The following is a 22,950-nucleotide window of genomic DNA, read 5'->3' as shown; positions in this document are numbered from 1 at the left end:
CTGTATTATTCATTGTTCCCCATTCCTAGTGGAAGCAATATATTACAACCTGACTTTTCACCCAAGGATCTAAAGAGATGGTCCTCTGACCATAGTTAACAAAACATCAGGAAATGGGTTAAACACCAGCAGAGATGACCAATGCAGTAAATTGACTTACTTTGGCTGTTTTCCATTTATGGCCACATCATCGTAGATAATAACTTCCTGAGACCTAAGTTCTGGCGTCAAGATAGGATAAAAATAGTCTGTTATTTGATATGGTTTATACAATCCTTGACTTTCCAAATTATACACAATTATTTAATTATCCACATGTATCTCTGAGCCTGTTTTATCAAAATCTGATCATAGACTATAGATAGGCTTAAAGGATCAAAGAACAAAAAAAGAATCCATTTGGGAAAAATTCAACTGAGGATTAAAAAAGAGATGTCCTGGTATCTGAAACACATGCATAAATATTTATATCAATTTGATTTTATGCAACTTTCTAAAAAATATGAGTTGCTGAAGGGATCATTTTAGACTGGGTTCCCATCAACCTGGAACCGGACAAAGGTGTTAACACTGCTAGAACAAGAGAGGGCTGAATTTCAAGGGGAAAACACCAACTTAATAGACATTAATGCTGATTTTTCCTCCATGATTTTTATTTGAAACCATTGACAACTGCTTCTTTATAATAATCCTGTGTAAAATTGAATCTAACTTAGTACATAATCATAAGTAGACATTTTCAGTTTAGGATATTCACATTTCTTGGTGCTCTGCATAGAACTCCATAACGTTCCAGTGACTCACCACTGGAACTAGTTAGAAACCTTTTGGCGTAATTATTCACAATTCATGTTCAGTTATTCATAAATTTGGATGGAGGTAAAATGCATGCCTGTTCTAAGTAGACTTAAATGGACCAAGGATGATTTTATGAGATGTAATTATACCAGATTTATATAATTAATTGTTATTTAGTGCAGCAAACTCACATTTGTGGAATATAAAATACACTCTAATTGCCAAGTCAGAGTAAAATCAAAGTAGCCACTATCACTAGAGCCCATAAACTGAACCTAACAAACAACAACACACACGGCCCTCCCTCACTGACACAGTCAGCCTACAGAGCGCGATGGAGAGTGAGCGCACTGTATGTCAGGCACTGCTAATGTGTGCGCCATCACTTTCTCAGCAAAGCAGACAGTATTCTAGTGACTCACCCTTGATTCAGCTAGTATGTGTACTGGAAAGTGTTCATGGTCAAATTACTGTGTCTTAATTCGGGTGAGCTGACTGTGGTAAAATGTAAAACGCACACACGTTGTGTATTCAGAGACTTGAGTACAAATCCTAGGTCACTAAAATACGGATCTTAGTCCGAGAGTCTTCCTACAAAGGGACAATGCATCTATTTTTTAGATATTAAGGGGCGCCTGGTCTATAGGAGGCACTTGAGCAATGTCACCCGTCTTCCCCAAAGTAAGTAATACTGTGATGTAAAATATCTTCCTTGATTTTAATGTATCAATTTTACATTACATATGGAATTCAGGGAGGATTACTACTTCTTTCTTAGACTGCAAATGTCAGTGCTGAGTAATTTTGTTCCAGCAATAAGTGAATGTCACTTACTTAAATCAGGCAGCGAAAGGGAAAATGCCCTGTTAATTGACAAAAGACACAAAGGGTTAAGGAAAAAGCCATATTCAGAAATGCTGATTGATAACATCTCAAACAACATAGCGATGACTAGGTTTCTTGATTTGGATGCTTTTGGGGGGAAAAAAATGGCAATATGAAGCCAGCTTCCCTGCAGCTTTATTCTGATCACCTCTCCCCTTCCTGTAAATGAGCTTATTTATCCCCAGTGACCATCCTTACCCACTTACCTAATGGGACAGTCTCAGGCTCTCCCACAGCTCTTCTCTGTCCACAGGATCCTATTTCTCCTTTCTAACCTTCCAGGGTGCCAATCATATATCCAGCGTGTGGGACACAAGGTGAGAGAGATGACCCTCTGGAGACGCTGGACCCTGACTATGTACAGATGTAACCAGAGAGGTGACTTAAGCAGAGAATGCCAGGCCAGATGGAAGATGGTAAACGTGCCAAGTAGGAGAGGGCACTTGGCTAAGTAGATTGTCCGGTTTTCGTCAAATCTCATAGTTACAGAGATCACATGGAAAGAGTATGATGTGGTAGAAAAAAAATTCATGTGTTTTAAGCAGTTAATTTAAGCTCAGTCCTATAGGCCTGGGGATAAAAGGTAAATAAAGTTCTGTGTTATCTTGGTATGTCTCCATGGCAATAATTGAAAAATTAAGGTAAAGAGGCAAATTTTGGCAAAATTTAAGGGGAAAAATCTTTTCAGACCTTACTAAAATGGCAGATTTTCCCCTGAATGTAGTGAATTTATAGAGGTGTGCAGACACAGAGATTTGGCCTCTTAGGAATAGCTGCAGAGAAGCTTGTGTAGTGGGTTGTACAGGTCATATGGACCCTTCTTACCCTGAGATTCTCTGACTGTAAGGAAAAGGATTTCTTGTAATAGATCTTACAAGATTTGCACAGGATGTTCTGGAAACACAGAAGAGATACCAGTAATACAGGTTTGGGATTCACGGAATGCATCATAGAAGGGATAATATTTAACCAAATTTTAAGAGAAGGCTAGAACTCTGATAATCAAAGGAAGAGAGAGAAGTGCAGATGCATTTCAGACCTATGGATGTCATGGTTGAAAGCAAGGAGGCATGAAATAGCACGGTGTACACAGGCTGTGTGTTATGGGGCGAAGCCGAGAGTAAATCTGAGTAAGATGGAGCTGGACAAATAGGAAGGGGACTGCCATATAGTATTTACTTGCAATGAAAAAGAATTGGATATTTGTTCTAAAAGTCATGAACAGTCACTGAATAGTTCTAAGGAAAAGGAAATCACATTTACATGTAAAAAACATCAGCATTCTCACCTGGATTAAAATTTTAAGGGGCTGTAGCCACCATGCTAATAATTTTTGTTGAAACATCTAACCTGCTAAGGTCAACCCCTTAAGGGTCTCACTGGCCACTAGAACTAGACTCTGTCTTCCGTGTTTAGGACTGCAATTTGTGAACCTCATATACTGTATAAATCTCTTGGTAGATCTAGATCCAACATACAGTTAGACTTAAATTCATGTTACTTTAAGGTTTTACAATTGAAAAGAACTTCAAGATAATTTCGATGTCAACATATGTAGTGACCTGGGGCAAACTATTTTACCATCCCCTGCCCTCATAAAATACAGATCTATGTCTGTGTTTCTCTCCCTCCCTCTCTGAAGTGCCTTCAGAGACCATGCAATCTCCTATTATAAGCTAAAAGAAATGTGGTCCCTATGGATGCAAAATGGAAGTGACTTGCCCATAGTTGCACACTGAATAAATGGAAGAGCTGAAACTAGAATCCGGAATCAAGGAGTCAAGTCACTCCTACACATGAATTGTAACCTTCCCAGTTCCCATCAGTAACTAGCTAGGGTGAACTTGGAGGGTCCCTTCCAGAGCTAAGACTGAGATACATGGACCATTCAGCTGAAAAGTTCATCTCCCCTCTCCACACACTACCTCTCTCAAGAGAGGCAAATTAGAATATGGAAGTGTAGACAAAAACCACTGGAGCCTGTAGGACTGAGAAAGCATAAAAGAATGTAATTGATAACGTAATGCTCAGTAGTAACAATAGGAATATATGCCAAGGATGATGAGGAAGTTCCTTTCCTGGACTTTTTAAGACTTTCCCTCTACCTTTGTTCACAATCTTCCGTTGTCAATTTTTTCAAAAAGGACGTTGTCACTTTCTCACTAGCATGTGTGTGTGTGAGGCACTCAATACTGGCAAGGAGGAGGTAGGTAATAACCAGGGCTTTGGTTTTAGCTTCTGGTACCCCTTTCACTAGAAGAACAGGATGGAGACTATCAGCTGTGTAACTACCAGGGTGGCATTGCTAATCCTCTCCTAGAAAGAGAAATAAAAAGGGACTTTTTACCTTATATTTTCTTTTGAATTGATTTTGTTCACTTTAAGTCTATCCTTTTCTTTCTTGAAGAACCTCTGCAGTCTTTTAAGTGATGCTTTTCCATCTGAACTAAGAGGAATCAGAGAATATAAATAACACATAAACATATAACATAAACATATTTACAAACATAAATACTGTTTGAGAGAGTACTGGGGATGGGAAGCTGCTGTAGTAAAAAAAGATCAGAGATTTCAGTCTCATTACTATTAAAACACACCCACTTAAGGAAGAGCAGGAAATACCTTGTCAACCCCTATGTTCTTCTTTTAGATTCTGATAGGAATTAGCACATACCAGCTATGAAGGAAATTATTATATTTCAATACAAACTTTCACCTACTCCAAATGGTCTTTGTTTTACAGAGTTTATGGAGCAAAGTCTTCCTTTTAGAGACCATGACTCAAAGACTGATACATTAGTGAAATTCCTGGCTCCTGAGATTCATATCACTGATCTTTAACTTATGGGATAATAATATAACAGTGATGCTACACTGACTGCCTGCTTGATGATTAAAATTTTTCCAAATATACCCTGATTTTCGGGGGTGGGGGAAAGGTTAGGGAAAGTGGATGATACACCCACATCATCCCACCCAGCATAAATGCCCTATTTTCCTTTCAACCTTCAAACTTCTTGCTTTTGACTGCTGCTATTTTCCTTGCCACAATGTGCCCCTAATAACTGAATTTGATTAATAATCCCCATTTGAGCAAATATTGATAACACTGAATTATTACATATTAAATTAAGCCCCAATTCCAGAGATAGCCTCATTAGCTTGAAAAGACACAAGTAAATCATAACCATTGATTTCTTCCTGGAAAAAAAACTGAAGCATTTTATTGCTATTTATTTCTTCTTTCTCACTTACTCCCTAATGCAATATCAAAGTCTTCTACTTGGGGAGATGGACATTTTCTCAAAAGAAAAAGCAACATGCTTAAAAATTACAAGATATGATTATATACAATTACAAATAACCTACTGATAACAGTATTTTATTACAACAGCTTATCTCCACTCTCTATGAAAATCTTCCCTAAAGATGGGGTGGGTAGTGATGGAGGTCATTCCTTAAACTTCGGTTTTCCCAGACTAGCAGGAAATACCCTTAGGTATGAAGTCAAGAAAAAGAGAAACTTGCTGTATCTTTGGGTGGTTGCTCTTTGTTTTGTAGACATCTTCATACATTTATTCACTATTTTCTTTTGAAATTAAAAAAGTATATAATGTCAGTGATACAGATTCATATTTGACACAAAATTATGGATACCTACCAGGTGCTAGGTACTCTGATCTTCTGTTTGTGAAATAGTTTTTATGGCAACATATGCACATGTTTTTACAAGCAGGTGGTAAAATTAAGTAAACTCTATAAAAGTATGTACAAACAAAAATTAATATTTGCTTCTACCCTGTTTCCATGTTTGTTCTCATTTAGTGAGAGAAAGTTAATTTATTAACAGATTCCTTCCTTGACTCTCCCCCTTTGCATATTTTACATTTAACAATCAGTCTACTAAACACCAGACATTGTGCCGAATGCTGGAGAACTAATGGAGACAACCAGACACATCTTGAACAATCCTCCTCTATAGCATGGCTTTCACCTCACCCAATATATAGGCTTAAAATACACAGATATATTTTGAATCTACCCTGGCAATGGAGGATTTTCAAGTTCAGAACTTAATTCACATTGAGTTTAGGCGAGTCACTTCTCTATGCCTTAATTTCCTTTTTTAAAAATGAGGGTACTGTGTTTAATGATCTCTAGACTGCTTCTCCATCTCTGACATTCTAAGAAGGACAAAACAAAAACCAGTAGCATTTGATTATCCCTCTTCCATTACCTTTTCATTCATGTAAAAGATAATTTTTTTTAATATCTTAACATGTGCCTGGCATTATAATGTGGGTAAGGAAAAACGGTAAGTGTAAAGAAGAAAATCATCTAAGAGGGAAGACAGCTGATAAAGAATCACATAAATATAGAATTATTAATAACTGTGACAAGTGCTGTTAAAGAAAGGGTGATGGTAATACTATAAAACTACATACGTAGGAGAATATTCCCTAGGGAATAATGACTGAGCTGAGGTCAGAAGAGATATTAAGAGTCACTTAAACAAAGGGGCACAGAAGAGGAAAGAACATTCCAGGAAGAGGGAGTAGCATATGCAAGCACTCTGCAGTGGGAGCTTAGCAAGTCAGAGAAGTTAAAAGGTCACCATGACTGCATCTCAAAGATGAAGACTGAGCATGTGTGAGAAGAGGCTGGAGGGGTAGATAGGGACACTCAAGTCCTCTATACCATGTTAACGTCAATTGTAAAGGTATTGGGAATATACTACAAAGCTACAGTAATCAAAACAGTATGGTACTGGCACAAAAACAGACACAGAGAGCAATGGAACAGAATAGAAAGCTGAAAAGCAAACCCACACACTTATGGTCCATTAATTGATGATGAGGAAGGCAAGAATATACAATGGAGAAAAGACAGTCTTTTCAATAAGTGGTGCTGGGAAAACCAGAAGAAAACATAGGCTCTTTGACATAAGTCTTAGCAATGTGTTTTTGCTATCTGGATTTGTATATTTTGCTATTTGTATTTTTGCTATTTATTTTTGTATTTAGAGCCAGATCTGTCTCCTCAGGCAAGGGAAGCAAAAGCAAAAACAAATGGGAGCTATTCAAACTTAAAAGCTTTTGCATGGCAAAGAAAAACATTAACAAGGCAAAAAGATCACCTACTAAATGGGAGACGATATTTGCAAATGATATGTCTGATAAGGGATTAACATCCAAAATATATAACAAGCACTTATAACTCAATATGGGGAAAAACAAACAAACAAACAAACAGCAACTCAATTAAAAACAGACAGAAGGCCTAAATAGACATCTTTTCAAAAGAGACAAACAGATAGCCAATAGGCACAAGGAAAGATGCTCAGTATCAATGATCATCAAGGAAATGCAAATCAAAAGCACAGTGGACTATCACCTCACAGCAGTCAGAACGGCTGTTGTTAAACAGATGCAAAAGACGTTAGTGAGGATGCGGAAGAAAGGGAACCCTCACACTGTTGGTGGGAATGTAAACTGCTACCACTACTATGGACGACAGGATGGAGTCTCCTCAAAAAATTAAAATTAAGACTGTTATATAATCCAGAAATTCCACTCTTGGGTATATCTGAAGAAGATGAAGACACTTAATTCAAAAAAATATACAGACCCTAATGTTCATAGCAACATTATTATTTACAATGGCCAAGATATGGAAGCAACCTCAGTATCCATAAACAGATGCATGGATAAAGAAGATGTAGTGTACACACATACACATAAGAATACCAAGCCATAAAAAAAATGAAATTTTTGCCATTTTCAGCAACATGGATTAACTTGGAGAATATTATGCTTAAACATAATACTTAAACATAAAACATAAACAGAAAAACAAATACTGTATGTTTTCACTTACAAGTGGAATCTCTGAAATAAAAAATAAGTAAAAGAATGAAACAGACTTGCAGATACAGAACCAATGGTTATCAACCTGCCTGTAAGTGTTTGAGGCTCTCCTGTAGAGGTGTGAGTCAGCAATGGCCTGCCACAGGGACAGGGCACTGGCAGCAGCAGTCCTGGGAGGCACAATGTGTAGCATAAATTCTCTTGGAGGAGGTCACCATTAGCCCTACCATAAAGATGCTGGATGGGTGACCCACAAACTGAAGAACAATTATAACAAAGAAGTTCTCTTACTGTTGAAGGTTCTAGGCTCCACATCATACTCCCCTACCTGGGGATCTGGAAGAGGGACTGGAAATCCCCAGAGAATCTGAAGGTCAGCAGGATTTGATTATAGAACTTCCACAGGATTGGGGGAAACAGAGACTCTTGGAGGGCACAAACAAAACCTTGTGTGCACTAGGACCCAAGGGAAAGGAGCAGTGCCCCATAAGAGACTGAGCCCGACCTGCCTGTGAGTGTTTGGGGGTCTTCTACAGAGGTGTGACCTGTGATGGGGTCAGGGGCAGCAGCAGTACTGGGAGGTGTGGCGTGTTGGCATAAGTCCTCTTGGAGGAGGTCGCCATTATCCCTACCGTAGAACCTCTAGCTTTAACACAGAGATTGCAGACTCCCAGGACTGGGTCACCTCAGGTCAGACAACTAACAGGGAAGGAGCACAGCCCCACCCATCAGCAGAAAACTGGATTAAAGATTTACTCTGCCCGCCTGAGCAAGACCCAGTTTCCCAACAGCCTGTCCCTCCCATCAGGAAGCTTGCACAAGCCTCTTATCCATCAGAGGGCAGACAGAAGAAGAATTATAATCCCATGGCCTCCAGAACAAAAACTGCAATCACAGAAAACTAACCAAAACAATCACATGGATCACAGACTTGTGTAACTCAGTCAAACTATGAGACATGCCATTCAGGGCCACCCAAGACAGGTCATGGTGGAGAGTTCTGACAAAATGTGGTCAACTGGAGAAGGGAGTGGCAAACCAGTATTCTTGCCTTGAGAACCCCCATGAACAGTATGAAAAGGCAAAAGGATATGATAGCAGAAGATGAATTCCCCAGGTTGGTAGGTGTCCAATATGCTACTGGGAAATAGTGGAGAAATAGCTCCAGAAAGAATGAAGAGACTGAGCCAAAGTGGAAATGATGCCCAGTTGTGAATGTGTCTAGTGGTGAAAGTAAAGTCCAGTGCTGTGAAGAACAATTTGCATAGGAACCTGGAATGTTAGGTCCATGAATCAAGGTAAATTGGATGTGGTCAAATAGGATATGGCAAGAGTAAACATTTATGTTTTAGGAATTAGTGAATTAAAGCGGATGGGAATGGGTGAATTTAATTCAGATGACCATTTTATCTACTACTGTGGGCAAGAATTCTTGAGAAGAAAGGGAGTATCCCTCATAGTCAACAAAAAGAGTTCAAAATGCATTACTTGCACACAATCTCAAAAATGACAGAATGATCTCAGTTCATTTCCAAGGCAAACCATTCAATATCACAGTAATCCAAGTCTATGCCCCAACCACTGATGCTGAAAAGCTGAAGTTCAATGGTTCTATGAAGACCTACAAGATCCTCTAGAATTAATACCCAAAAAAGATGTGTTTTTCATGATAGAGGATTGGAATGCAAAAGTAGAAAGTCAAGAGATACCTGGAGTAACATTCAACTTTGATCTTGGAGTACAAACTGAAGCAGGGCAAAGGCTAACAGAGTTTTGTCAAGAGAACACACTGGTCATAGCAAACACCTTCTTCCAACAACACAAGTGATGACTCTACACATGGACATCACCAGATGGTGAATACCGAAATCAGATTCATTATATTCTTTGCAGCCAAAGATGGAGACGTTCTATACAGTCAGCAAAAACAAGACCTGGAGCTGAATGTGGCTTAGATCATGAACTCCTTATTGCAAAATTCAGGCTTAAGTTGAAGAAAGTAGGGAAAACCACTAGACCATTCAGGTATGATCTAAATCAAAACCCTTATGATTATACAGTGAAAGTGACAAATAGATTCAATGGATTAGATCTGAGAGAGAGAGTACCTGAAGAAATATGGATGAGGTTCATAATTTTGTATAGGAAGTGGTGACCAAAACCATCCCAAGGGAAAAGAACTGAAACAAGGCAAAATGGTTGCCTAAGGAGGCCTTACAAATAGCTGAGAAAAGAAGAGAAGTGGAAGGCAAAGAAGAAAGGGAAGGATATAGCCAACTGAATTCAGAGTTCCAAAGAACAGCAAGGAGAGATAAGAAAGCCTTCTTAAGTGAATAATGCAAGATATAAAGGAAAACAATAGAATGGGAAAGACTAGAAATCTCTTCAGGAAAATTATATACCAAGGGAACATTTCATGCAAAGATGGGCACAATAAAGGACAGAAATTTCAAGGACCTAATAGAAGCAGAAGAGATTAAGAAGAGGTGCAAGAATACACAGAAGAACTGTACAAAAAAGTTCTTAATGACCTGGATAACCATGACGATGTGGTCACTCACCTAGAGCCAAACATCCAGGAGTGTGAAGTCAAGTGGACCTTAGGAAGCATTACTATGAACAAAGCTAGCAGACATGATAGAATTCCAGTTGAGGATTTCAAGTCCTGAAAATGAGCCATGAAAGTGCTGCACTCAATATGCCAGCAAATTTGGAACTCAGAAGTGGCTACAAGGCTGGAAAATGTCAGTTTTCATTCCAATTCCAAAGAAGGGCAATGCCAAAGAATGTTCAAACTACCACACAATTGTGCGTATTTCACATGCTAGCAAAGTCATGCTCAATATCTTTCTAGCTAGGTTTAACCAGTATGTGAATTGAGAACTTCCAGATGTTCAAACTGGATTTAGAAAAGGCAGGGGAACCAGAGTTCAAATTGCCAACATTGTTGGATTATAGAAAAAGCAAGAGAACTTCCGAAAAATATCTACTTTTGCTTCATTGACTATGTTAAAGCTTTTGATTGTGTGGATCACAACAAACTGTGGGAAAATCTTAAAGAGAAGGGAATACCAGACCACCTTACATGCTTCCTGAGAAACCTGCATGCAGGTCAAGAAGCAACAGTTAGAACTGGACATAGAACAATGGACTGGTTCAAAAATGGGACAGGAGTACATCAAGGCTGTATATTGTCACCCAGCTTATTTAACTTCTGTGCTGAGTATATCATGTGAAATGCTGGGCTGGATTAATCAAGATTGCTTGGAGAAATATCAACAACCTCAGGTATGCAGATGATACTACTCTAAAGGCAGAAAGTGAAGAGAAACTAAAGAGCCTCTTGGTGAAGGTTGAAAGAGGAGAGTGAAAAAGATGACTTAAACTTAACATTCAAAAAACCAAAATTATGGACTCCAGTACCATCACTTCATGGCAAACAGATGGGGAAAAGTGGAAACAGTGGCAGATTTTCTTTTCTTGGGCTGCAAAATCATTGAGGATGGTGACTGCAGCCACAAAATTATTAAAAGACACTTGCTCCTTAGAAGAAAAGCTATGACAAACCTAGACAGTATATTCGGAGAAGGCAATGGCAAGCCACTCCAGTGCTCTTGCCTGGAGAATCCCATGGATGGAGGAGCCTGGTAGGCTGCAGTCCATGGAGTCGCTACAAGTTGGATGCGGCTGAGCAACTTCACTTTCACTTTTCACTTTCACACAGTGGAGAAGGCAATGGCAACCCACTCCAGTGTTCTTGCCTGGAGAATCCCGGGGACGGCGGAGCCTGGTGGGCTCCCGTCTGTGAGGTCGCACAGAGTTGGACACGACTGAAGCGACTTAGCAGCAGTAGCAGCAGCAGACAGCATATTAAAAAGCAGAGACCTCACTTTGCTGACAAATAGTCAAAGCTATGATTTTTCAGTAGTTATGTATGGATGTGAGAGAAGTGAAGTTGCTCAGTCGTGTCTGACTCTTTGCGACCCCATGGACACCAGGCTCCTCCGTCCATGGGATCGTCTAGGCAAGAGTACTGGAGTGGGTTGCCATTTCCTTCTCCAGGGAATTTTCCCGACCCAGGGATCAAACCCAGGTCTCCTGCATTGTACACTTTACCATCTGTTTGTACCATGTACAAACAGACACTTTACCATCAGAGTCACCAGGGATGTGACAACTGGACCATAAGGAAGGCTGAATGTTGAAGAATTGATGGTTTCAAACTGCGGTATTGGAGAAGACTCTTGAGAGTCCCTTGGACAGCAAGGAGATCAAACCAGTCAATCCTGAAGGAAATCAACCTTGAATATTCATTGGAAGGACATGCTGAAGCTCCAATACTTTGGCCACCTGATGTGAAGAGTAGACTCATTGGGAAAGACCCTGATGCTGGGAAAGACTGAGGGCAGGAGGAGAAGGGGGTGACAGAGGATGACATGGTTAGATGGCGTCACTGACTCAATGGACATGAGTTGGGGCAAACTCTGGGATATAGTGAAGGACAGGGAAGCCTGATGCGCTGCGGTCCATGGTGTTGCAAAGAGTCAGACACAACATAATGACTGAACAGCAATAACAGTGGTTACCAGAGGGAAGACGAGGGGAGGAAGGGGCAGGACTGAAAGAGCATTAAGGTATACAAACTGCTACCTATGAAATAAATAAGATACAGGATATAAGGATATAATGTATAGCACAGGGACTATGACCAGTATTTTATAATAACTTTAAGTGGAGTATAATCTATAAAAATATTGAATCTTCTGTGTTGTGCACTTGAAACTAATGTTGTAAATCAACTATACTTCAATTAAAAACATATTGAGAATCCATAGAAGTGTTTTAAGTAAAACACATTCTATCATCAGTCTTGGATTGTGAGGAGATCAGGAAGTTTCATACCAAAGTTGCTTCCTTGTCACAAAAGACCCATTACCAGCACCTTCATGATTCTAAATGCATCTGTTCATGCGTACCTTGAACCACTTCTGTTAGTTTATCATCACTTCACCCAAATGGCATTAATACAAGTATATAAATATAAGATACCTTATTACTAATGTGCCACAGAAATTCAGCAATTCCTACTGACAGTTTCAAACATCTTCTTATACTTACCATTATATGAGATAAATAAGTTAGATAAATCTGACTTTGTTATGGGGAGAAAAGATACAAAGACCACTGACCTATTGTGTTGTACCTTTTTTTTTTGGCCATGCCAGCATTTTTGATCTTAGTTCCCTGACCAGGAATCAAACCCACGCCCCTTGCATTGAAAGCATGGAGTCTTATCCACTTGACCACCAGAGAAGCACATGTATTTTACAGTCTCAGCACATTCATCTCACTGCAGGGCTGAAATGCTTACCTCTTACTCCCAGAGCACTCAACATCATCATAGTTCTCTGAAATGGAATTTGGCTTAATGGCTCCTTGGCCTTGGGTTTCTTTAGTCATCTCCAAGGCCTTTGCATAACCACCTGCAAGGAAAACAGAGAACCCCCTGAGAATATTTCATCAACCACTCTCCTAAATGCATTCACGTACATCAAGAATAGAAAAAGGCAGATTAAATATGCTAACACTGGATTATAACTTTGGTTTGGATGATCCTGTGGCAAACCAGCTCTCGTACTGAGCCTCAGTTACGGTTCTCTCAAGCCAGGTTAATGATGGTAACCCCTACTTTTAGATGACTGTGGCAAAGATTAATACATCTTTATGAAAGGTGCTAATTACCCAGTAAGCCAATGACCCCTCCTTCTTCTTGGAGGGTTCTTCCTCTAATCCCCAACCACAAATGTTGAAGTCTGCCAAGGTACAGCTCCTGGGGTTTCTCTTCCTACATTTAGATGCCTTTATCCAGTTTTTTCTGAGAAAGCAATGGCACCCCACTCCAGTACTCTTGCCTGGAAAATCCCATGGACAGAGGAGCCTGGTGGGCTGCAGTCCATGGGGTCTCGAAGAGTCAGACATGACTGAGCAACTTCACTTTCACTTTTCACTTTCATGCATTGGAGAAGGAAATGGCAACCCACTCCAGTGTTCTTGCCTGGAGAATCCCAGGGATGGGGGAATCTGGTGGGCTGCCGTCTATGGGGTCGCACAGAGTTGGACACGACTGAAGCGACTTAGCAGCAGCAGCAGTATCCAGTTATGTAGCATTTTTTTTCCTTAAAGTAGAATTTCTTAGGTTGATTGAGTACACACCAATATTTATTATTCATTAATGATAGCATCAGTGAGATAGTATGCCAGGTTGAAAAATGTCTAGGGATTGTTTGCACAAGTAGCTAGCCTGTTAACTGCAGAATTTGGTTTATTTCACAGGGCTGTAAACTTGTCATAGCCATAAAACTTCCACCTTTTTATCAGTTGGCATAGGTTAATATTTAGAGCACTGGTGATTCAGAACCATTTTCAGATATGAACTATTAATCAGAAATAAGTAGTAATATATCTGATAAGTAGCAACAGGCACATTGACTTTTGTCTATTAATTAAAAGCACCAGACAACATGATTTTATCTTCTGATAAGAAGTCAATTAGCACATCAGCCCCAAACCATCTCAATGAATGTCAGCTCCCAGAGGCACAAAGGCCCTGCTTTTCCTTACAGAGTTATCAGTAAGTTTCTTTAGCACAAATATTTTTTAAAAATTAAGAATACCATTTATGTTTTTACCTTTTTTATTTTATAAGCAAAGATGCTCTTATTTCAGGGTTTTTTTTTTTCTTTCTTAATCTTTCCTTTTGGCTGAAGCAAAATTTTATGGCTTCATTTTAAAAACATAAAGAAGAAAGTGAAGTCGCTCAGTTGTGTCCAACTCTTTGCAACCCCATGGACTATACCTACCAGGCTCCTCGGTCCATGGCATTCTCCAGGCAAGAGTACTGGAGTGGGTTGCCATTTCCCTCTCCAGGGGATCTTCCCGACCCAGGGATCGAACCCGGGTCTCCCACATTGCAAGCAGACGCTTTACCATCTGAGACACCAGGGAAGCCTTAAAAAGACATAGACAACTTAAAAACATACACAACTCCCAAATTTACATCTCTAACCTAGACATCTCTCTCATGAGTTCTAGATACTTCGTCAGCCTTCACACTGCTTCCATTTGGTTGTCTCAACATAATACATGCCAAACCAAACTTTACTTTCTGCAGATGTGCTCTTCCTGAAGTTGGCCTCATCTCAATGATGAGTGGCAACCCACCTTTCTAGTTGCTCAGGTCCAAAACCTTGAAGACCTTCTTGATTCTTGTATTATACCCCACCTCCAATCACAGCCATCTGTCAGCCTGACTCTCACATTTATATCCTGAATCCAAAATTACAAATCTCAACTCAACCATGGTACCCTCCTCCAAGCTACCATTGTCTTTCACTTAAATTATTGCAACAAACTCGTAACAGGTCCCAGGTTCTTCCTCTACGTTCTTCTTTCAAGACAGCAGCCAAGATGATTCTTTAAAATACAAGTCAGATCATTTCTGTTCTTGTGCTCAAAACCTTTCACTGTTTTTTTTTTTTTTTAATATTACTTAGAATAAATGCCAATGTTCTTCCGATGGTCTACAAAAACAAAAACCCCTGGTCCTTTGTTATATCTCTGACCTCATCTCCTACCAGTCTCCTTCATCACTGCTCCAGCCACACCAGCCTCCTTGCTATTCTACCAGCACATCTAATAGGCTCTTGCCCAGGACAGCTGCATTCCTTTCCCACTCTCCCTAGAACATACTGGATAGATATGGCTCTGTTCTTCATCTGCTTTCTGTCTTTGAGGTCATCTGTCAGCCCTTTAAAACTACAACGTCCACTTCCTCTACCTACTTCCTTAATTCTTTTTTGCTTTATTATTTTTTCTATATTTATTAAAATTCCACTTAGTGAATATTTTACTGTTTATATATTTATCATCTGTCTCCTCTGATCAGAATGCAACCTCCATAATTTTTGTCTGGTTTGTTTACTGCTATACCCCCAACACCTAGAACAATTCTGGGGACATAAAAGGCCCTTAAATATTTTTAATATTGAATGATTTGAATGCATATGTCCTCTAATTTTGGAGACAGAAATGGCAACCCACTCCAGTGTTCTTGCCTGGAGAATCCCAGGGACGGGGGAGCCTGATGGGCTGCCATCATGGGGTTGCACAGAGTTGGACATGACTGAAGCGACTTAGCAGCAGCAGTCCTCTAATTAGAGAGTTTTATGCTTAGAGTATTTACTGATATTTTGAAATATATATTTAGTGTTTTATTACATACATTTTATTTGTTCTGTTTTCCCTCATTTTCCTTGTGTTTGACTGACTGAGGTTTCTTCTCTTTTTCTTCATTCTGTTTTTTTGTTTGTTTGGAAAGTACACACTCTATGTCTGTCTTTTGACAATTACGTTAGTAAAATTACAGTATGAAAGACAGGAAAGGGCACAAATCATGAGTACAGCTCAATAAATTTTCCCAAAGTGAATATGAGGATCGGATGGTAACATATTTTTTTTTCCTTTACCCAGCACCAGGAGCAAATGAGCAAATATCCTTCTGCTCCCTGGTGTTTGTCTTTAATGTTCTTCTTTTTTTTTTAATGGAAGGAAGGAGTTCTTTTTATTTTGTTCATTTTTTTTCGAAAGAGACCTATTCATATAGAAGGAATTAGAAAAACAACTGTATATTTTTTTTCCCTCGAAACTTTCCTCTCTGTGTTCGTGCCCACTTTCCTTGACTAAGCATTTTGTGCTCCTCATCACAAGTATTGCAGAGAACTCTTCAGGGGGTTTAGCACAAGTTTATTACAGACTCCCTTTGTGCTTTAGCGGTATGTACAGATTACTCAGAAGAATTTTCTTCAGACTGTTGCAACATAGTGTGATCCCGAAATCTGCAGTGACTCTTCAAGGACAACACGTAATTGCTTGAAAATGCCTTCAGCCCTGTGTTCAGGCCTCTCCTTTAACTCTTATTTACTTCAGCTTGTTTCCCTCCCCTTCTGTCCTTCCATTTTTTTCTATAGTCCAAATGAGTCTATCCGTTTTTCATCTAAAGATGTGGCTTTTGATTTAGTACTGCCTCTGTGCTTTCTCATGTGTCATTTATCTCATTAGAAATGTATTTATTTGTCCTATTTCTTAATTTTTAAAAAAAATTTTATGGTTTAAGAGCACTTGAGGTCTACTCTTGTAAATTTCTAAGTACACAATATAGTATTGTTAACAACAGGCATAGTGCTATCCATTCTGTGTGGACATAATTCTTTGAGGTCCCAACTTTATACAGGAGTCTCCTATTGTATGGGCTTCCCTCGTGGCTCAGTGTTAAAGAATGCACCTGCCAAGGCAGGAGACACAGGTTTGGTCCCTGGGTCAGGAAGATCCCCTGAAGGAGGAAAAGGCAACCCACTCCAGTATTCTTGCTTGGAGAATCCCACGGACAGAGGAGCCCGCCGAGCTGCACTCCATGGGGTCACAGAAGAGTCGGATATGACTGGGTATGCACACATGCACGCTCGGATTATACACTCGCTTTGGGCAGGCCCTGGGATATAGCTCCTGTCCTCTGCACACCATGCATTCAAAACAGGAGAACAAAGGATTCAGAGCTCAGTGAAAGGCCTCAGGGCGAGAGCAGCTTTGGTGCTCACTCATTTCTCAGGGTTCCTGGTTCCTGCAGGCATGTGGATACTTCCTTTTAAGTCAATTCTGTGATGCTTTAATGAATTGTCCCCCCCACCCCCAATTTTCTTCTTCACTTTAGTTGTTTTAGTCAGAAGAATCATTAAGATTGTCAAATCTAACGTACTCTCTCACTGAAGTCTGATTTATTATTTCATTCTTTCCTTTAACAAAGTTTTGTTGGTTGCAGTTTGCAGATACAGAGAAAAATGTCAAACGGTCTCTGACCCCAAGGTGTTCACAGTGAACCATGGGAAACAAACATGTACACCATGAGTTATAAAGTAAAGCATGCTGTAATTGTTTTAGAAAAGTAAGTGAGCAAAGAGAACTGACAGTTATTTAGCAATGAACCAGATACTTTATATGCACTGACAAAGAGCCCTGGGAAATAATAAATAGTACTGTCCCCATGTGTACATAAAAGTAAGTGAACTTCCCAGGGTTGTAGGATTAATACATAGTGGTTTGGTGTCCCAGAAACGTTTGAATCTAAAAAGAACCAAATACATCACTTTTCTGACAAAGGCTGTTTCTGGTAGCATGTACAGATGCATCCAACAGTGAGAGTTGGATCTCATAAAGAAGGCTAAATGCGGAAGAATTGATGCTTTTGAATTATGTTGGAGAAGACTCTTGAGAGTCCCTTGGAAAGCAAGAAGATCAAACAAGTCCATCCTAAAGGAAATCAACCCTAAATATTCATTGGAAGGACTGATGCTGAAGCTCCAATACTTTGGCCACCTTGCAAAGAGACGATTCACAGGAAAAGACCCTGATGCTGGAAAAGATTGAGGGCAGGAGGAGAAGGGGATGACAGAGGATGAGATGGTCAGATGGCATCACTGACTCAATGGATGTGAGTTTGAGCAAACACTGGGAGATAGTGAAGGACAGGGAAGGCTGGCATGCTGCAGTCCATGGGGTCGCAAAGAGTCAGACATGATTTAGTGACTGAAGAATGAAAACCTAATATGGAAAACTGGTCATTCCATTGCTGTTTTGGTGTCCTAGAAACAGAGAGGAGTGAGCAACTATGGTCCCTGGAGAGTGGGAAAGTGGAGTATAGGTCCTCAGAAGAACTGACTTCGGAGATAGATCCTGAAAGATAGCTAAGACATCAGCAGATAGAGGGTGGGCAGAAAGGCATTTCAGACACAGGAAAGAGTTCAGGCAAAGTGATGGGGCACTTAAGCACATGACACAGTCAGTTAACTTAGAATAAACAGTGTGTAGGGAAGGAAGTGCATGGCAGGGATGCAGTCAACTAGCCTAGAGGCAGATTTTATAGGGCCTGAGTCAATCTTATGATTGTAATATATTCTTATAGCTTTGATTGTAACACATTATGGCATGTCAGTGGTTTGCCGTGAGTAGACATCTGTTTTGTCTATCCAGTGTCTACTTTTTTCCCTATGATAACAGCTCTTAACTTGGGAAATCCTTCAATCTGAAATGATACTGTTTTGGTAAACTAATTCTGCCTCCAACTACGGATATGAATTTATGACATAGGCCTGGGTCAGTCAGAGGATCCTATCCCACATTCATGATGCTTGGATCGAGATTGGCATGTGACACAATCAAGCCAGTAAGACTCAAATCTGGACATTTTCTTAAAGCTGTTGAGAGGATAAACATTTCCAGCTTTCTGTTGGGGTTCCTAAGAGGATAGATAGCCTGTAAATCTGTCACTGCCAGGTGCCACCTTGTCTCCACAGGCATAGAGTTTGCTTGAAGATGGAGCCAAGAGGGAGGGGAACAAAGCCAGGAGCAAAAAAAAGTAACGCTAAGTCCCTGGGATACTGTTTGTGTCCCTGAGTCCAGCCATGTCCAGACCTTCTCTAAGTGAGCCTCCTTCTCCTCTTTTGCTTAACACAATATGATTTTATTACAGTTACTTGCAATCAAGAGTTTTGACTCACATGAAGATAAAAATTCAACCTGAATAAAGTCAAATAATCGTATCATACTATGTCATCAATGTGTCAATGTCTTGAGTCTACAAAAAATGACAGGTTCTGGAGATATAAGAAGAAATGAGTAAACATTCAATTGTGTAACTATTATGCAACATACTGTCAGATTTGGTCTGTGCCAAACTCCAGTGAAATCTATATTATGATCCCTTTTTATAAATGAAGAAATTGAGGAATATGAAGGATTATGTTACACAGTTAAAAGTATAAGAGCCTTGATTTGAACTTGGGCCTTCTACCTCTAAATCTAGTACAGCTGCCTCACTCAGGCAAGTGATTTGATGTATAATAGATGCTAGGTGAATATTTATAAAATCAATTAAAATCTTGGTCACACACAGCTTTAAAATAATTCAGTAATGGTAAAAAGAACCAGGAAAAAATGAAACTCACAGTAGTCAATGGGGAGCCTGGCCGGCTGGAAGTCCTCAGGACAAGCCTCCACCTGGATGATGTCCATCGCAGCATCCTGCTTTCTGGCCGGCATGATTCTCCCACCTGTGTGGTCTTCTGCCATCTGGGTTTTCCCAGGTATCTCTTCATAGATATCCACCTAAACCCATGTAACAAGGACAGTCCTGCACTGTTTTGACTTCACTATTGGTTTTTCGCTTACTAATGCTATTCTGTATTCATTCATTCCTCCCAGCTAGCCATTGTTTGTTGTTTTATTTAACACAGTCTCATTTCTCTAAGTTTCACAAGGGCACATACAATGTCTTTTGTTCCCCTCTGAATAGCCATCAGATGTCTGGCTTGGAGGCAGGCCCACAGGATGCAATCAGGCTTATAATGGCAGGCTGACCATGGAATAGGCTCTTGATATATCTTATCTTATCTTGATGTTCATGACATCTCATTCAAAAAATACCATTATTTTTCTTGATAAAGAATTTAGAAAGGTTAAATAGCTGGCTTCTGCTCTCACAGCTAGTCATCTGCCCAGGCAGGACTGGATCCCAGAGCCCTGTGCTCTTGGCTGCCAGGGATACACTGAAAAAGGGAGCATGCATGCTTTTGCTCTTTCATGGTCAGTATCTTCAATCATATCAGATTTCTCTGGTGGCTCAGTGGTCAAGAATCTACCTGCAGTGCAAAAGCTGCAGGAGATGTGGGTTCATTCCCTGAGTCAGAAAGATTCCCTAGAGGAGGACATGGCAACCCACTATAGTATTCCTGCCTGGAGGATCGCATGGACAGAAGAGCCTGACGGGCTACAGTCCATAGGGTTGCACAGAGTCGGATTCAACTAACCGACTGAGCATGCACACACCCTTAATCATGCTCCTCTGCTGCCTTTCTCATCATGAAACGCTCCTGATGAACCCCTCCCTGATCTCTGGTCCCACCACCCATCTTAACACATCATGTCACTCCCGTCTCTGGTCCCTATCTTTCATTATTAATGACTTCTCTGAATTATGCTTTTTTATATTCTGTAAACACCCAACCTATTCCAGCGAGGCCTCTGGGCCTACACCTCAGTTGAGGCCCATAGCACCACCAAGACATCTGATTTACCCAAGCTCTGCACGGGCGACTGGAACAATTTGAAGTGATGTGACAGACCACCTGATCTGCCTCTTGAGAAGTCTGTATGCAGGTCAGGAAGCAACAGTTAGAACTGGAACAACAGACTGGTTCCAAATAGGAAAAGGAGTACGTCAAGGCTGTATACTGTCACCCTGCTTATTTAACTTATATGCAGAGTACATCATGAGAAACACTGGACTGGAAGAAACACAAGCTGGAATCAAGATTGCTGGGAGAAATATCAATAACCTCAAATATGCAGATGACACCATCCTTATGGCAGAAAGTGAAGAGGAACTCAAAAGCCTCTTGATGAAAGTGAAAGTGGAGAGTGAAAAAGTTGGCTTAAAGCTCAACATTCAGAAAACGAAGATCATGGCATCTGGTCCCATCACTTCATGGGAAATAGATGGGGAAACAGTGGAAACAGTGTCAGACTTTATTTTTCTGGGCTCCAAAATCACTGCAGATGGTGACTGCAGCCATGAAATTAAAAGACGCTTACTCCTTGGAAGGAAAGTTATGTCCAACCTAGATAGCATATTCAAAAGCAGAGACATTACTTTGCCAACAAAGGTCCGTCTACTCAAGGCTATGGTTTTTCCTGTGGTCATGTATGGATGTGAGAGTTGGACTGTGAAGAAGGCTGAGCACCGAAGAATTGATGCTTTTGAACTGTGGTGTTGGAGAAGACTCTTGAGAGTCGCTTGGACTGCAAGGAGATCCAACTAGTCCATTCTGAGGGAGATCAGCCCTGGGATTTCTTTGGAGGGAATGATGCTAAAGCTGAAACTCCAGTACTTTGGCCACTTCATGTGAAGAGCTGACTCACTGGAAAAGACTCTGATGCTGGGAGGGATTGGGGGTAAGAGGAGAAGGGGACGACAGAGGATGAGATGGCTGGATGGCATCACTGACTCGATGGACATGAGTCTGAATGAACTCCAGGAGTTGGTGATGGACAGGGAGGCCTGGAGTGCTGCGATTCATGGGGTCGCAAAGAGTCGGACACGACTGAGCGACTGATCTGTTCTGATCTGATCTGACAGGCCCATCTCAAACAGGCATCCCAGATGTTTTGAACCCTGGTAACAGCCCCGGTGGTATCTGTTATTTAAGCCTCTGACTGTTTTGAAGGAGATAGTGTCCATTGGATGTGGATATACACATATACAGTGTTTCCTATCAACAATCAGTGTTATCTGATTAGTTAATTAACAACAATATACTTCATTTTCATGGTAGCTTACAGTTTACAAAGCACCTTCATCTACATTATTTCATTATCAAAGACAAGACAATTCGGATGGGAGTGGGGATGGTAATCAGATAGGGGTTATTTATACTCATTTTACACATGAGATGCCTAAGCTCAGAGATTAAGTCCCTTTTAAGCAGAGCCTCAGAGCACAGAACTTCAGGAGGCCCTCCCATCAGGTCCCACAAAAGCAGGGTGGGCACCTGAGTTGTCTCTTTGAATTTGCCCTCCGGGTGTCTTGCTGAACTCACACTAATCTCAGCCCAGTTTATGAGACCTGCTTCACAGCTAATAAGAAATCAGAGGCTAGAGTTCAGTGTTCTTGTCCCATCAATTTCTTTTATAAGACACCCAACATCCATTCCATCTTCTGTCTTTCTGGAGAGTTGCATGGTTCAGCCTCTAAAAAGTCACTTCATGAACTGAACCTATTATATGGATGGCCTGGACTGTTTGATCTGGAACCCTAGAATTACAGATACCTTGAAAAGATGGTCTAAGTGTAGATCTTCTGTGTTTTGAAGTTTCAGTTGGTATGGTTCTTTTTCCTTCATTTGTTTATCTTCATCTTCGTTTTGGGGTCTGAAATGTGAAGCGATACCAGGGAAAAAGTGAAGATGAGAGAATTTTGATGATAGTGTACCCCTCAATCCTAAATGAAATGAATGAGGGAAATGAATTTAAACAGAGCTGAACCCTCCTCTTCCCCTTCCCCCTTCTCCTTCCCTTTCTCCTCCTTTTCTTCTTCTTTAAAGATGAGAGGACCAGGATCAAGTCAACCATAGAAAATTTCCCTGCATTTCTGGCTGTTCCAGTCAATGCCAGAGTGAATTCCTGCTTAAAATCTAACTTCCTATTGGCTGATGGATAAAATATCAGCCCCACTGTGATTTGGCCCCCACCCTTCTTTCCAACTCCATCCTCTCTGCTTCTTGTCTCCATGTTT

General features: G+C 40.4%; 1 protein-coding gene across 2 annotated transcripts in view; it reads right to left on the bottom strand.

Moving 5' to 3' along the window:
* The window catches only part of FYB2 (FYN binding protein 2), a 125,968-nt gene that overhangs the window by 16,519 nt on the left and 86,499 nt on the right, over nt 1–22,950 (bottom strand). For both annotated transcript variants that reach the window (XM_061411808.1, XM_061411809.1), the window contains exons 8-13: nt 22,487–22,586; nt 19,607–19,766; nt 12,922–13,033; nt 4,031–4,129; nt 1,633–1,661; nt 161–221 (exon numbers count right to left, since the gene is read on the bottom strand). In XM_061411808.1, the coding sequence (XP_061267792.1) occupies nt 161–221; nt 1,633–1,661; nt 4,031–4,129; nt 12,922–13,033; nt 19,607–19,766; nt 22,487–22,586 (561 nt within the window). The remainder of the gene's footprint in view (nt 1–160; nt 222–1,632; nt 1,662–4,030; nt 4,130–12,921; nt 13,034–19,606; nt 19,767–22,486; nt 22,587–22,950) is intronic.

This window comes from Bos javanicus, chromosome 3 (genome assembly GCF_032452875.1).
Source record: "Bos javanicus breed banteng chromosome 3, ARS-OSU_banteng_1.0, whole genome shotgun sequence".
Taxonomy (NCBI): domain Eukaryota; kingdom Metazoa; phylum Chordata; class Mammalia; order Artiodactyla; family Bovidae; genus Bos; species Bos javanicus.
The sequence above is the reverse complement of the archived record's forward strand: the minus strand, read 5'-3'. Positions and strand labels throughout refer to the sequence as shown.